The 16,746-nt window shown below is 34.6% G+C and overlaps 2 protein-coding genes across 2 annotated transcripts in view; one reads left to right on the top strand and one right to left on the bottom strand.

Annotated features, from left to right (window-relative positions):
* LOC121859456 (aminoacylase-1A-like) overlaps window positions 1-8,754 on the top strand; it is a gene marked incomplete at its 3' end in the record, with an annotated part of 42,797 nt that extends 34,043 nt beyond the window's left edge. Inside the window, 4 exon segments of the mRNA XM_042356268.1 lie at window positions 202-389; window positions 786-935; window positions 5,103-5,182; window positions 8,694-8,754. Of these exon segments, the coding sequence (XP_042212202.1) occupies window positions 202-389; window positions 786-935; window positions 5,103-5,182; window positions 8,694-8,754 (479 nt within the window).
* Window positions 8,755-12,381: 3,627 nt separating this feature from the next.
* On the bottom strand, window positions 12,382-13,693 carry LOC121859454 (aminoacylase-1-like; the record flags this gene model as incomplete). The annotated part of the gene is given in 1 exon segment (XM_042356267.1): window positions 12,382-13,693. A coding segment is annotated over 1 exon segment (153 nt), but the record flags the coding sequence as incomplete, so codon positions are not given.
* Between the last annotated feature and the right edge of the window lie 3,053 nt (window positions 13,694-16,746).

The following is a 16,746-nucleotide window of genomic DNA, read 5'->3' as shown; positions in this document are numbered from 1 at the left end:
TCACCATCCACCTAACCTACTAGTAAGTTGACAAGAGGCAAAATGGGTATACTATTGAGTATATTACCCTGCATCTCTTTTAATGCCCAAGAGATGACAGAAGGAGCTGTAATGCAGGAGTCTGACTGGACAATTATGACAGGTTGTGCACTATAGGAAAATTAGAGGTCTCTGTTTTTCTTTATTATTTTTTTCCCCAAGCAATATACATCAGAATCCAAGGGCAGCCAGGCCATGGATCACAGTTCATCCCCAACAACGCTGGGGAGAAGCTGCGGCTTGTCATCAACTCTGTCCTTGGCTACCGCAATGAACAAGAGCGGAAGTTGAGGGAGAATCCTGAACTACACCTTGGTGATGTGACTACTGTTAATCTGACTGTAGTAGAAGTGAGGATAATAATCTTACTGTAGTGGAGGTGAGGGATAATAATCTTAATGTAGTGGAGGTGAAGGATAATAATCTTACTGTAGTGGAGGTGAGGATAATAATCTTACTGTAGTGGAGGTGAGGATAATAATCTTACTGTAGTGGAGGTGAGGGATAATAATCTCACTTGCAGAATAACATTGCTTATTGTTGTCCATATGCCCATTGTAGCAGCCACCGAGCACTGTGTATGTATGTGTTCCGATCATTGTACCAAAAGGTACTCCCTGGTGGTCTGTCTCTTCTAGGTAACTTGAGAACCTCCTTGACAATCAAATTCTACTCCCATCTCTACTTTTCCCTTGATCAAAATATTCTAGGATCCAGTCATGAATATTTTTCATCTCTCTTTGCAGGGAGGAGTACAAACGAATGTCTTGCCTGCAGAAATAAAAGTTACAATTGATGCACGTGTTGCCCCATCAGATGTAGGTACTTTTGAGGCAAAGCTCCAAGGGTGGTTGAAGGCAGCTGGGGACGGTATCACTTATGAAGCACGGGAACTGGTCAGTGATTTCACTTTCATTTTATAAAATTTTATGCAATTCTAAAATTTTTGATACAGTAAAGCCTTGAATAACGATGGTAATGTGTCTTCCAATATTGTGGTGTAAGGTGAATCGTCGTATCGTGAATCATTAATTACCATTAAAATAAACCAATAATAATGAGATACGTTCCCTAGTGTGACCTTTTCATATATTTTGTGGATGTTTTTACCCTTTATTCCTCTAAAACAGTAAAATTTATGAAAAATAAAAACTATATTCTTAAATAATGTTTAGGAATGCACCTTGTACAATATGAATCAATAATAATATGTAGTTTAGGAATGCACCTTGTACAATATAAATCAATAATAATATGTAGTCACACAAGAGGAGACAGGATGCCATTGTTGTTGTCAGTGTTTACCCGGTACACCCATGACAATGGTTCTCCATCTGAAACTGAAGAATACAAAACCCTGGTTGTTGCTGTAGTAAAATTAATGTAAAAAAAAAATATGTATGGTTTAATTAATGTTATTTAATGAACAGTGCAAGTAACCACTGATGGTAAAGAAAAAAAAGTGAGACTTATAGTGTAAGGCCAACGTGTGTACTCGTGGAAACAAAGCGTCGTTTCTCTTATTACAAATATGTACAAAAGATTCATAATTATTTATTACTGAATGTCTATTTGATTGAAATAATGTTTATATATGTAAAATGAACAGTAATACAGGTTGACAACCCTTTATCGAAAATTCCGAAAACCAAAAAGCTCTGAAAACCGAAAGTTTTTTGTGGAGCATTTTTTTTTAAACAGGGATTAGCTTACCCAGGCATATATCACTGACCCACATCAGGGCCTGGGGGGGCGAAAATGTAATAGTAATACAGTGAACCCTCACTTTACGTGGTCAATTGAACCCACGTAGGCCCGCGTAAAGCGAGAAACGCGTAAAGTGAACAACATAACATATGGGATTAAATGAAATAGAGACCAGCTGACCCCCAAACTCCACTTTTTCCGACACAATACCTATGTTCTAGTAAAAATAACATCTTAATTTTATGATGGTACATTCACACAATTAATATTTAAGAGAAATAGAGAAATACAGTCGCCAAGTTAATGGACTCAACTCCCTCCCCCTCTGGCTCTTCCCTCTCTGAGAAATGTTTGGGGGAAAACCACTAGATTTTAAGGTATAGTAATAAATAATACCTCAAACTAAAGTTAGGATAATATAATTGACATTGCTGGATTCCTTGTAAGACCAGGAATATTTTGAATATAAATGTCATATATTTTGCACAAAAGATAACATATTTACTCAGAGTAAACAAAATACTTACATTAGATCTAAAATTTGTATGTCTAATGCAAAATCTATTATGTTTATATTCAAAATGATCATCAAATTGTAAGAATTCCAGCAATGTAAATTATATTCTGGCCGGGAAATTTGTATGAATTTTATGAGCTAAAACAAATATCTTCAGTTAATAAAAAAAAAATATTCTTCACAACACTATCTGTCAATCAAAACACCCTACCTTGCCTTCCCCCTCTTCCAACCTCGCCAGATGGTCGGTCGGTCCCTCCCTCCCCCCTCCCCCCACCAACTCTCTCTACCAGAGAAATGTTTGGGAGAAACCTGAATATTTACCTTTTTAGTAATAAATAATACCTCAGACTAAAGTTAGGATAATATAATTATTCATAGTAAATACAAATTTTAATGAAAAATACACCAAAATAAAATAATAATAATAATAATAATAAAAATAATAACAATAATACTGCATTAATAAAATGATAATACAGTGAACCCTCGCTTTACGAGGTTTCACTTTACGCGTTTCTACATTTACGCGGTACCCTGCCAGAACCGGAATTCCCACATTACGCAGTGCATCTACTCATAAACGCGGGTGAAGTATAATTTTTTTATTTAGCTCATAAAATTCATACAAATTATCCGGCCAGAATATAATTTCATTGCTGGAATTCTTACAATTTGATGATCATTTTGAATATAAGCATCATAGATTTTGCATTAGACATACAAATTTTAGATCTAATGCAAGTATTTTGTTTACTCAGAGCAAATATGTTATCTTTTGTGCAAAATATATGACATTTATATTCAAAATACCGGGTATTCCTGGTCTTACAAGGAATCCAGCAATGTCAATTATATTATCCTAACTTTAGTTTGAGGTATTATTTATTACTATACCTTAAAATCTAGTGGTTTCCCCCAAACATTTCTCAGAGGGGGAAGAGCCAACAGTGTGAGAAGAGGGGGAGGGAGTTGAGTCCATTATTTGAATGGACATTAACTTGGCGACTGTATTTCTCTATTTCTCTTAAGTATTAATTGTGTGCATGTACCATCATAAAATTAAGATGTTATTTTTACTAGAACATAGGTATTGTGTCGGAAAAAGTGGAGTTTGGGGGGTGAGCCGGTCTCTATTTCATTTAATCCCATATGTTATGTTGTTCGCTTTACGCGGGCCTCCGTGGGTTCAATTGACCGCCTAAAGTGAGGGTTCACTGTAATAATAATAATAATAATAATAATAAAGAAATACAAGAATGAAAAAAGATAAAAAGTGAGAAACACGGCCTAGACCTATGAATTATTGTTATTATTATAATTATTAAAATTATTATTATTATTATAATATTATCGCCTCCCAGGCCCCAATGTGGGTCATTGACTTGTGCCTGGGTGGGCTAATATTAAAAAAAAAAAAAAAAAAAACATTCTGAAAACCGAAAAATTCCGAAATGCCTCTGGCCCCAAGGATTTCGGATAAGAGATTGTCAACCTGTATTCATAAATAATAAGTAGAATATTAAAACACACAAGAGGAGACAAGAAGGCATTATTTTTGTAAGTGTTTACACCCATGACGATGGTTCTCCATATGAAGCTGAAGAAAATAAGACCCTGGTTGTAGTTGTAGTAAAAGAAATGTAAAAAAAAAAATATGCTTTAATTACAGTAATGTTATTTAATGTAAATGGCACAATACTGTAGAAGTAACCACTGATGGTCAAGAAAAGTGAGACATTGCACAAGGCCAACATATATATACGTCTGCACATGTGAAAACATAGTGTTATTTCTGTACATAATCTGAAAGCTACACATTACTGTTCATATATATTTTAATTAATGCTTATGAGTGTAAAACAAAAGTTCTACTCGCCAATCATTAAACAATGCTTGGGCTTTTGTTTGAATAATTACAGTGCTCAGTGGAGTATGCTTCTGATTTTTTACTTCAATCCATATACTTAAAGGTCTCTCCTTTTCTTCCATAATCCCACTCCTGCTTTGGCAAACTTTATTTCCACTTAACGGAATTGTAGACTGAGCAGTTTCTTTAATTTTTTCTTCATTCTTACGGATAGTTTTTACTGTTGATTCTTCCATCCCCAAAGTATGTGCGTGAGATATCCACAGACCTCTCACCTCGTGTAGAATAGGGGCACAAAAATGCCGTAAGATACCCGAGAAAGTTTCTCTCCTGTTCCTGTTCAGGTACGTGATAATAAAATGCCTGCTAAGCTGCGACTGTTTATGTTAGTGATGCTGGCGTCACCACTCACCAGCCCGGTAGCATCCGTGCTCTAGGTGTGGTTTTTTTTATAATGCATATCAGGATTTAGTTTTTATTTATTATGAAAATGTAATTTAATCTTATTTTATATTCAATTTTATCGTAAATACGAATAAAATAACGGTGTAAATTGAATTGGGTCCTAAATTCACCAGGGTTTTAAATATGAATCGTTGTTAGTAGAATCATCGTAATTTGAGGCTTTGCTGTATAGTAGTTTGTTTATAAAGAAGAATATGTATTGAATAACTATTTTTATTAGATTCATCGTGTATAGAGACAATGCAGGTATACAATGCACATAGACAATGCAGTTATAAAAAAATATACAGTACCTGTATATATAGTGTAGATATAAAAATAATGGTTATAAAATTTGGAAAGAAAATTAGCATTATTCAGAACTTGTTTGACTCCTAGCCTAACCCCTTACCGGTATGTACAATGTCACTTCTGAGCCAAATAAAATAATAAAAGTGATGTCCCCTATAGTGAAGGGATTGAGGATTTATTTCGTTATTACCATTATTTTTGTTTCCTTTTCAGTGCGTGTTGAAGGAACAGACGTGTGTGGATGACGGCAAAAACCCCTGGTGGGACGCCTTCTCTGCTGCTTGCAAAAAAGAGTGATTATTTACACTTCACTTCAGATTTTTATTTTTAATTTATCATTTCCATCAGTTGTCAGCTTACTAGCCAGTTGGGCGATGGGTTGATTCTCTGTTACGACCTTCATTGTCCAGTGTTAGTCCAGGTGTCATGGAGGTCAGGAGAATCATGGTGGCAGGAATCTGAGAAATATATTTCAATGGATACTGAATCCTAAATCTGATCATACAACAACTTGTTCCACACATCACATAGGACATGTCAGGCATATGGTTTCTGCCATATCGGATTGCTGTTAAACTTGGCTTCAATACAGGAAATAGCTATAAATGACATATTGAGGACAGTCATAATTATTTTTTAGAACTGAACCTGAACTTTAGGAAATATTGCCTTGTCATTGTATTTTAAGAACATAAATTCTTTCTGATCAAAGTGATGATTTAACACCCAAATGCATTGGTGGAGATTTGCTGTGAATGAAGGGGGGAAAATGATTTCTGAGACTTGTAGAAATGCATCTCTGAACATAATCACAACAATATACATGTTTTCCATAATTAGAAAAGCATAATGCTTTTTACAGAATTAGTTTCATCGTTTCTTACCTTATAATCTGAAGTCTTCCGGGCAGTGAAGTAAATCCACAAGTTTACACTATGATGTGTCTCCTAAAACTGACCTATGACACCAACATTATTGTCTCAACCCTTGTGACTGGAAGCAGGTTGACCTCGACATCACTAGCTGTCACATCTCAATGGAGAATACAGAAGTATTTATGATGACCAGAGTTAACTAGTGTTGCTAACATACATTGTCAAATGATTAGTGGAGGAATACAACATAAATTCTGGAATGCAGAGCGTTTTGAATGCAGTGTGCAAAAAATTTCTTATCTCCTGGGATCAAGTATGGGATGTGTACACTATGCCAAGATAAGTTATTTCTTTAGCTAGGAATGAACATTTGCTCTTGTTGAGCCTGACATTGTGTGCCAACAATCTTTCGAATACTGTGGCTAGGGTTTTGACATGATTTTGGATGTCACTGTCAACAATAAGGACATCATCCTGAAAACATAACACATTGGGAAGACCCACAAGAATTTTGTCCATGATGCACTGAAATAACTTTGGTGCACTTTTAACACCATAAGGCAACCTTTTGAACTTATACAATCCTTTATGAGTGTTGATGGTAAGGTACTGTTGACTTTCAGCATCAACAGAGACCTGAGCATATGCTTGGGACAAGTCTAACTTAGTGAAAATGGTTCCACCTGTTAGTGCAGCAAACAAATCTTGAGATGTGGGTAAGGGATATTTCTCATCCTCAACAGCTTGGTTAATGGTAACTTTATAATCACCACATAGTCTAACAGATTTATCAGCTTTAGGTACAATTACTATTGGAGCAGCCCAATTGCTCTTGGCGGTTTCCACAATAATTCCCTCACTCACAAGTCTGTCTAATTCCTTCTCAACCTCACCTTTCAATGCATAAGGAACAGGTCTGGACTTAGCATATATGGGTGTAACATCTTTGTCAATGGTAATATGAGCTTCATAACCCTTTATACCACCCTGTCCCTTTACAAATAAAATCTTGTATTTTTCAAGCAATTTCTCAAGACCTGGAATACTGTTACACATTCTAACACTAAATATCTCCTTCCAGTCCATCTCAAGTTCACACAACCAGTTCTTACCTAACAAAGTTGGTCTATTCACATAACTAGCTATAATTAATGGCAACTTTAAATTCTGATTTTTGTACTTTACCTCACACTCTAATTTACCTTCTGTGTTCAAAATCTCCAGTATAAGTTCTCAACTTGATACCGGATTCTTCTAAAGGCACATGCACAAATAGTTTCTCATACATATCTTTACTCATTATGGAGAAATCAGCTGCAGTATCCATTTCCATGGTTACAGGTGTGTCATTAATACACAAGTCCACATTATACCTATGTTTAACTTTCTCTTCGCGACTGGTGTAAATAGTAAACACATGGGCACTCTCATCAGTATCAGATCCAAAATTACTAACACTCTCATGAATACTGTTTTTCATTTCCTTCTCTCCACCTTCAACGGCATATACTCTACCTCTATCACTTCTACAGGCAGGAGCAATATGTCCAATACGTTGACAATTGTAACATTTTGAATTCTTGAACTTACACAGAAAGCTTTCATGTTTCCCTCGGCACCTCTTACATTTTAAATCAGCATTTGTTCTTTGTTTTGTGGTATAATTATTCCTTTTAGCTACAGTTAGTTTACACACTGAGCCACTACTGCCAACTGTTTCACTACCAGCATTGGGAACAAATTCTCTGGTGTTTTTCTCCGCCAATTCCATACTCGTAGCTATCTGACATGCACTTTCAAAAGTTAAGTTAGTGGTGTTCATTAACTTATTCTGTATTTTTTCATAATTCAGGCCTATTACAAACCTGTCTCTTAGAGCTCGGTTCAAGAACTGTCCAAAGTTAGTGAATGGATAATTTCTTCAAAGCTACTATATAATTACTTACTGATTCATCTTTACCTCTATCTCTTGTGCCAAATTTGTAACTTTCAGCGATCTCAAGTGGAGCAGGATCAAAATGTTGCTTCAGAATCTTGGTAATCTGAATTAGTGAGGAGTCTTTGGGCTTGTTTGGAACCAGCAAATTGACCAGAGTAGAATAAACATTAGCTCCTACCTCTGTCAAAAAGATTGCCTTCCTTTTCTCTTCAAGGGCCTTTCTCTTCCGAGCATCACCACCGTCGTCCATTAATTCATTTGCCAAAAAGAAGAAGTCCATTCTCTCACAGTATGATGTGAAATCTTCCTTGTCTGCATCATACTCCCCTAATCTTCCCATGTATCCAGTGACACCAGCCATGGTTGCTCTCTTCACTTAAATTCTCCAGGTTCAGAGTAGCTTTCCCTTCAGTGGTCACTATTCTCTCTTCAAGGAGTTCACAAACACTTTGCCAATCCCATCCTCGTCGCCAGTGAAGTATCTTGCGTTATTTAATGGGAGAATGACGAGTCACATGGTCAGTCTAGCTGGGGAGTTTATTCTCTGGTGTTGGTTACAACGTGCCTAACACATTTCATGTTTACACAAACCTAAACACTTTCTGACTTTGGTAAGAAGTAACATAATATATAATATATATATAATCAATAAAGGCAGCATATAAACATACATATATATATATAACAGGGGTGTTACTATGCAGTACTCAGGGCTGGTGGTGTTACTATGCAGAACTCAGGGCTAGGGGTGTTACTATACAGTACTCAGGGCTAGCGGTGTTACTATACAGTACTGTACTGTACTCAGGGCTAGGGGTGTTACTATGCAGTACTGTACTCAGGGCTAGTGGTGTTACAATACAGTACTCAGGGCTCTTGGTGTTACAATATAGTACTCTGGAATAGTGGTGCTACTACATATACCCATAGATCTGTAGTTGTATGTCACATCTTGATGTGGTTAAAACAATAATATATTTTTTTTTTCAGGAATCTTGTGGTGGAGAAGAAGATATTCCCTGCCTCCACAGACATGAAATATGTGAGAGGGGTATGTATAATGCTTACTACAAGTTCTTTCTTATCACCATGATAAGTTGAAGTTTTTATAGATTACACGGGAGGCCAAGGGCATAGTATGTATCTCAAGGGGGCTACTATCATCATTGGCGCCCCTCCCCCTTATTTCTGCTTGCAAGTTTACATTCTCTCAAGTTAGATAGAGTGATGGATAGATAAATATTAAATAGACAGACATAAACAAATACTAACTTGCTGTTACTGGTAATTGTAGTTGATTATTGAGATCGTTTTCTAACCCTTGGAATACACGGTCTCTCTCCTAAGTAAACCCATTAAGCGTCACCGCTTTTTTTAAAATGGCAGGACGGCATTGTCACTAGGGTAGATTGTTACATAAACGCAAATCACTGAAGTCTTTCAAATGTATTGGTTTTATTTATTATATTATTAATCCCAAGTTCTCCAAACAAAAGTTAAGTTATAATGCCAAAAATTAAACAAGTCAATAAATATATGAACATTTAATAAATTATTCCCACCACCACCACCTATGTGTACAGTATAAAATAAATAACAATAATAATAAGATTTTTGGAAGATCACACAAAATCAATATCAAGCAATAACAAATCTTATGAAAAATTTTCCCAGAAATTTTAAGAAAATTTCCTAAAATTTACCAAAATTTTCCAAAAATTTTACAAAATTTTCCAAAAAATTTCCCAAATATTCTGAAATTTTCCAAAAAATTTCAGGATTTTTCCAAAACTTTTCCAAAATTTTCCAAAAATGTACAGAAATTTTTCCAAAAACTTCCCAAAAAATTCAGAAATTTTCCGAAAATTATCCGAAAATTTCGAAAAATTTTCCAAATTTTTCGAAAAATGTAAAAAAAAATTCCAAAATTTTTGGAAAATCTGGGGAATTTTTTTAAAAATCTGGGGAAATTTCTGAAAATCTAGGGAATTGTTTGGAAAATCTGGGGAAATTTCCAAAAATTTTACAAAAATTTCCAACAAATTTTACAAAAATTCAAAAATTTTCCCCAAATTTTCCAAAAATTTCCCTAGATTTTCCAAAAATTTCCCTAGGTTTTTCAAAAATTTCCCCAGATTTTCGCAAACTTTTCCAAAAATTTTCCCAAATTTTCCCAGAAATTTTCAGAAAATTTCCATTTTTTTTTTAAAAATTTCCAAAAAATTTCAGAAATTCGAATTTTTTCAGAAATTTTTCCAAAAAAATTCAGATAATTTTGGAAAAATTTTGGAAAATTCCCCAGATCCAAAATTTTCTTAAAATTTTCCAAATTTTTCTTAAAATTTTCCAAAAATTTCAGACAATTTTTGAAAAATTTGGAAAAAATTCCAAAATTTTTAGAAAAATTTTCAAACATTTTTCCAAAATTTTCTTAAAATTCTCCAATTTTTCGGAAAATTTGCCCAAAAATTTCCAAATTTTCCCAAAATTTTCATAAATTCGAAAATTTTCAGAAATTTTTCCAAAATTTTCATAAATTTTATGGGAATTTTCATTGTAGAAAGCAGGAAATTTGATTGTAGAAAATTGTATTTTTCATCATAGAAAATTTGATTTTTCATTATTGAAAATGGGAAATTTCATCATAGAAAACGGGAATTTTTCATCCTAGAAAATGGGAACTTTCATCATAGAAAAAGGGGATTTTAATCACAGAAAATGGGAAATTTCATCATAGAAATGGGAATTTTCATCATAGAAAATGGGAATTTTCATCATAGAAAATGGGAAATTTGATCATAGAAGAGAAATTTGATCATAGAAAATGGGAAATTTCATCATAGACAAGGGATTTTTAATCATAGAAATGTGAAATTTCGTCACAGAAAATGGGAAATTTGATCATAGAAAATGGGAATTTTTATCAAAGAAAATGGGAAATTTTATCATAGAAAATGGGAATTTTCATCGTAGAAAAGGGGGATTTTCATCATAGAAAATGGGAAATGTCATCATAGAAAATGGGAAATGTCATCATAGAAAATGGGAAATGTCATCATAGAAAATAGGAATTTTCATCATAGAAAATGGGAACTTTCATCTTAGAAATTTGAAATTTCATCATAGAAAATGGGAATTTTCATCATAGAAAATGGGAAAATTTCATCACAGAAATGTGGAATTTCATCATAGAAAATGAGAACTTTCATCATAGAAAATGGGAAATTTGATCATAGAAAAGAAATTTGATCGTAGAAAATGGGAATTTTCATCATAGAAAATAGGAATTTTCATCAAAGAAAATGGGAAATTTTCATCATAGAAAATGGAAATTTTCATCATAGAAAATGGGAATTTTCATCACAGAAAATGGGAACTTTCATCATAGAAAATGGAAAATTTCATCATTGAAAATGGGAAATTTCATCATTGAAAATGGGAATTTTCATAACAGAAAATGGGAAATTTGATCATAGAAAATGGGAATTTTCATTGTAGAAAGCAGGAAATCTGATCACAAAAAATGGTATTTTTCATAAGAGAAAATTTAATTTTCATCACAGAAAATGGGAATTTTCATCACAGAAAATGGGAATTTTCATCATGGAAAATGGGAATTTTCATCATGGAAAATGGGAATTTTCATCATCGAAAATGGGAATTTTCATCATAAAATGGGAACTTTCATCATAGAAAATGGGAAATTTGATCATAGAAAAGAGAAATTTGATCATAGAAAATGGGAATTTTCATCATAGAAAATGGGAAATTTGGCAGTATGTTCCTCAAGCAGATGTAAACAAATTAATTAAAGTGTGTGGCCATATGGCCATTACACTTGAACACCACGCCTCGACTGTAAGATAGAACCTTTTAGGGACAGGTCCAGCACATTGTGTGAAATGGCACAACACTTCATCTCTAATGGCAAGATAGCCCATATTAAGATTGTATCCACTTTTTGCACTTAGTAACTATATCAAGTCTCATGTACAGAACCAAAACGCAAGCTTGAATACTCACGAATGTGAATAACAGCGCCAGACATACTGCCTCACACGCCTGTACTCACGATTTGTGAATAAGTTACCCTTTATGTATAGAACTAAACAAATAATGCAAATGAAATACTGTAACATTCAGTGCCATAATATCCTGACAACGGGGGTTAATTATTATGACCCTTTGTAAACTCTACTCTGTAATCCTTTTGCTACCGCTCACAGGATGAGTGTGGGCGACAATAAAGTAGCCGCTGTAAGTGGCAAAATCAATATCAATCACCGACTGAATTCGTGGAGCAGTGACCCATACAATGTGGTTGCCAGGGCCCGTATACACAAAACTTATGCTAATGACATAATAGTACTGTTAGCTAGCAGTAAAATTTAAAAGTTATACAAAAAAGCTTAACTAGCAAAATTTTACCAACCGCCAAATAGTTGTTAAAATACTGTACCGTTAAACAGCGCTAAAGGGAGCAGGAGTTCATCTTATGAAATGGTATTTTGGCTGAATAACCTCAATAATATTATGAATATTAATATCAATATTTACATTTATATACATTTTGATCATTAAAAAAAACTAATCTATGCGGTTTGAATGAGGATTTATTAACAAAGGATAGTAATCGGTGGCCTTTCCTTGCTGTGTTGTTTGGTGAGTAAATGGCAGTCTCAACCCCACGAAAGAAAAGGAAGCCCAACTGGACAGCAGACCAGACTTTATTATTGGTGGATGCCATTGAAGAGAAAAAGTTAATATTGAATGGCCGCTAGCTTTCCTGAATAATAAAGACAAAAAGAAGGGTATTTTCGTTATCAACCCATCACCTTTTTACGATTTTTTTTCTTACCATTTAGTAGATCATCGGGTAATGAAAGAATATACTTAAAGTAAGCGGCGCATTCCAAAAATAAACGTGATATATTTTTTCGCTAGTTTTCTTGCTTTTGGGCAAATCACTTTTTTATTTAGGTTAGGACGTGGCCTGTTAGGTCAGGTAACCTAACAGAACCTAACTATATTTTAGGTTCAGTTAGGACATGCCCTGTTAGGTCAGGTAACCTAACCTAATCTTTTTAAGTTAGGTTAGGACGTGGCCTCTTAGGTCAGGTAACCTAACATAACTTTTTTTTTTATTTGTTAGGTTACCAGACCTAACAGGCCACTTCCTAAAAGAAAAGTGATTTGCCCTTAAAATAAATGTCAGATTCATCTTGAACGGCAAGAAAACCAGCAAAAAAATATTTTCATGTGAAAAAAGGTGATGGGTGGTTAACAATAAATAGCCAAAGAGGGCATGGCCGGAAATTACCATGAGTTAATGCTGCATTTCCTGGTGTGGTGAGGTCAGTGGCAAAGTGTGAGACACGCCTTTTCTCAGTATTGTCCAAGTCAAGAAAGAAGATCTCTGCTGTAAAGAGGGAATACACACAACATATTTAATATATAAACACTATATTCATTAAATATATATCTCCTTTCCCGGTAAATGCGTTGCCGCCGCTGATAAAAATGATGGTTTGCCATGGTATCAACTAACAGATGACTATTATGGGACTTAAAAGTGCTCCCGAGGTCTTTTAACTTAACAGTACTATTAAGGCCCTTAAAAGTTTTGTGTATGTACTATTTGTGCTCAACAGGAAAATGTCAGCCTGAACAACTGTTTGCTAGCACTTAAAAGTTTTGTGTATGCCGGTTCAGGTCGCCAATTACAATAGTATTGTACCTTACTTAAAATACTGAACACAACATTAAACTGACTTATTTAACACCTACCTACCAAACAAGCAGGGTAATTACCTCTAAATCGAATATTTTCGGTACCTTTAATAAGGCTTCAGGTTGGCAAGGTTCAGAATAATAGAATAATATATATCAATGCCCCGAAGGAAAACTTTCTCATTGAGGAACTCATTGTGGTCGTGCAGAAGCCGAGGTGTGTTGTTGAGCGGTGAAAAGCCCAGAGCATTGATACCCAGCTGTGGAGAAAGAGAGAACTAGTCTGTAGTGAATAAAGGATACATTTGTGAAATAACATGTTAACATATTTTGTCAATGACCTATTTATCTGTACTCCCTATGATCTAAAGGTAACTTCCTGTGTTGTAGCCATGGTGCCATCTTCCTTATTTTTAACTCCTTTTTGAAAAATTTTTGTCATCCCATCGTTAGCTCTGCATTGTTTGTATGTACTGTACTGTAAGTGGTGTTTGTAAATATAGGAGCTTTCAGTAGTAGATTTTTAGTTATTTTAATTAATTTTTTTTAGCACAGGACTTGTACAGTATATTAATTTATTATGTTTCCACATGCTTCTCAATCTGTTAAAGTTCTCCAGACTAATATGTGTGGACATTTCATATGATATGGACTTTGTTGTATTAAGAGGTTCTTTTAATTTCTCTGTTTGAAAGCAAAACCTCAGGATGATGAGTCTTTAAATGGTATATGGTTAGGTTAGCAATTTTTTAATATACTGTATGCAGTTGATTATGTTACAATTGTCATCTTTGATAGAATCTTATGAAGTACACAGATACTTTGTTTTATTTTGTAATGTAATTTTACTCCTAGAATTTATAAAAATCCTATGAATTAGAAAAACTAGCCATTGGACACTGAAGGATGATGTCATGTACTTTGTGTTGTTGCGTTGAAACTTAATTGACAATAACTTGAGCTTATCACATGCTCATACGGAACCATAGTGATGGCAGGGCCAAAGGCCTCGCTGAAATGTTGTAAGTATAGACGGTAAGTTAACTGGAAATTTCCATTATTCAAAGAATGTCAGGTTGTGGTAGGAGTTAGAAACTGAAAAGCCACATTGTTAGCATTAGATTGCACACGCACAATAAACCTAACCATATACCATAAAACTGGTCTTATTGGGTTACTTGTGTTAACTCTGCTAATAGATATCAAAATTGATGGCCTTGGACATACTCTTTTAAATTCAGGGTTGATGGCATCCTTTTACTTGATAGTATGCCTGTTTGTGTTACATGTGGGAACTGCTTGTCCAGTTGACCCATTCCAGTTACATAATATAGAAATTATGCACAGTGATAGAGAACAGTTAGGATTCCCTCATAAGAAATCAGTACCGGTATGAATGTCCCTTATATTAAGTCACTGTTGCCTTGATGACCAGCCAGTAACAGTGCCCTTGACAGTGTGAATAATTCACTTATGTCAGCATTGATTCAGACCAACTGTTTACTTTAGACCACTGGTCACTTAACTGGCTGTTGTGTTGTTACAAAATATTAAGAGAGTTGTGCCTAACCGGACTAAACAATACCTTCTTTTGTAAGAAAATAATAATTAGCCAAAGTTTTCTAACATTTCCCAAGAATATCACAGTGCATTGCAAAGCTGGGAAAGTAAGATGTATGGAAGTGTAAGCTTTAGCTGTTAATGATGACAATTTTGTTTGCTGGACGTCTAACCTGCCATCAGTAACAGAGCCTCTTTGATTACCCATTTCCTTCATATTGTGAGTGGCACCATGGATATAACCCCTTCTCTGCATAAAACCCTTAATATTTGCAACTAAATATGGCCTGTCCAGTGCATCCTCTGACAACCTTCCCTATCCCTCCCTTCAACCCTCATATTGTAAGTAGTACAACATTATCTCAAAGTACTGTGTGTTTGAATTCTTTCCTCAGTTAGTATTATCTCCCAAAATTACAGTGAACCTTGTTAATCACAGGGGTTAGGTTCCAAGGAATGGTGCAAAACTGCAAATAGTAACTTATAATACCTTAGTGCAGTACTGTATTCCTATACCAAACAGCTGACCAGCCATGGCAGGCCGCATCCCTCTTTAACTTGTCTAATAATTCTAATTCAACGTTCTTTGTTTGTGTCATCACTGACTTCTGCCTTTTAGGTTCCACTCCACTAGCATCACTTAGCATTGACACTAGGCAGTCTTTTAGGGGCCATTTCACACAGAAGCACTCAGTTTTGAGTACAACACTAGATGCTTCATCGCAGGCAATAGTTGAACGCAAACCAGGGAGAGGAAATCTTGGGGTCGACTCGATTGTGTGTGGAGAGGCACGTAAGCTAGCCACCATCTGCTTACCACAAATAGTCTAAAATACAAATCGCAAACCCGTGAATAAAAAGTGTTACTATACTGTATTCGCCTCATTTAGAGTGGACATATGACATGACCTCTTATTTCAGGTTTTATGTCTTTTACTATAACATTTTCATGTACAGTACACATTTGTATACTGTATCCAACGCACCTTACAAATCTTGCTCTTTCAAGAATAGTGTAATGAATGACAAGCAACTTGAATATTGTTCAACAAGTCTACAGGTTAAAAACCCAGGTGAGTCCTATGCCTAAACAATTAGGATTAATCCATTGATGACCATATCTCCCATTGCAACTGCCCTGGATGCCAAAATTACACTATGCCCATAAGTTTTAAATCCCCTTTATATACATTTTCGAATCTGATCAACAGGTCAATTACAGGATAATGAGCAGTTTTAATGACACTTGGAAGATTTTAATGACATTTTTCTCAATGCTAATTACTGTACTTGCCAACTGTGGGTTTCCGAGGTGATTTGTTTGGTGTTCTTGTGTTTTCTCATTTTCTATGATGAAAATTCCGATTTTCTATGATCAAATTGATCTTTTCTATAATCAAATTTCCCATTTTCTATGATGAAAATTCCCATTTTCTATGATCAAATTTCTCTTTTCTATGATCAAATTTCCCATTTTCTATGATGAAAGTTCATTTTCATTGATGAATTCCCATTTTCTGATGAAATTCCATTTCCATGATGAAAATTCCATTTTCTGTGATGAAAATTCCCATTTTCTGTGATGAAAATTAAATTTTCTCTTATGAAAAATACCATTTTTGTGATCAGATTTCCTGCTTTCTACAATGAAAATTCCATTTTCTATGATCAAATTTCCCATTTTCTGTTATGAAAATTCCATTTTTCAAGATGAAATTTCCCATTTTCAATGATGAAATTTTCCATTTTCTAT

This window comes from Homarus americanus, unplaced genomic scaffold, assembly GCF_018991925.1.
Source record: "Homarus americanus isolate GMGI-L3 unplaced genomic scaffold, GMGI_Hamer_2.0 scaffold7626, whole genome shotgun sequence".
In the NCBI taxonomy this organism is placed as follows: domain Eukaryota; kingdom Metazoa; phylum Arthropoda; class Malacostraca; order Decapoda; family Nephropidae; genus Homarus; species Homarus americanus.
The sequence above is the reverse complement of the archived record's forward strand: the minus strand, read 5'-3'. Positions and strand labels throughout refer to the sequence as shown.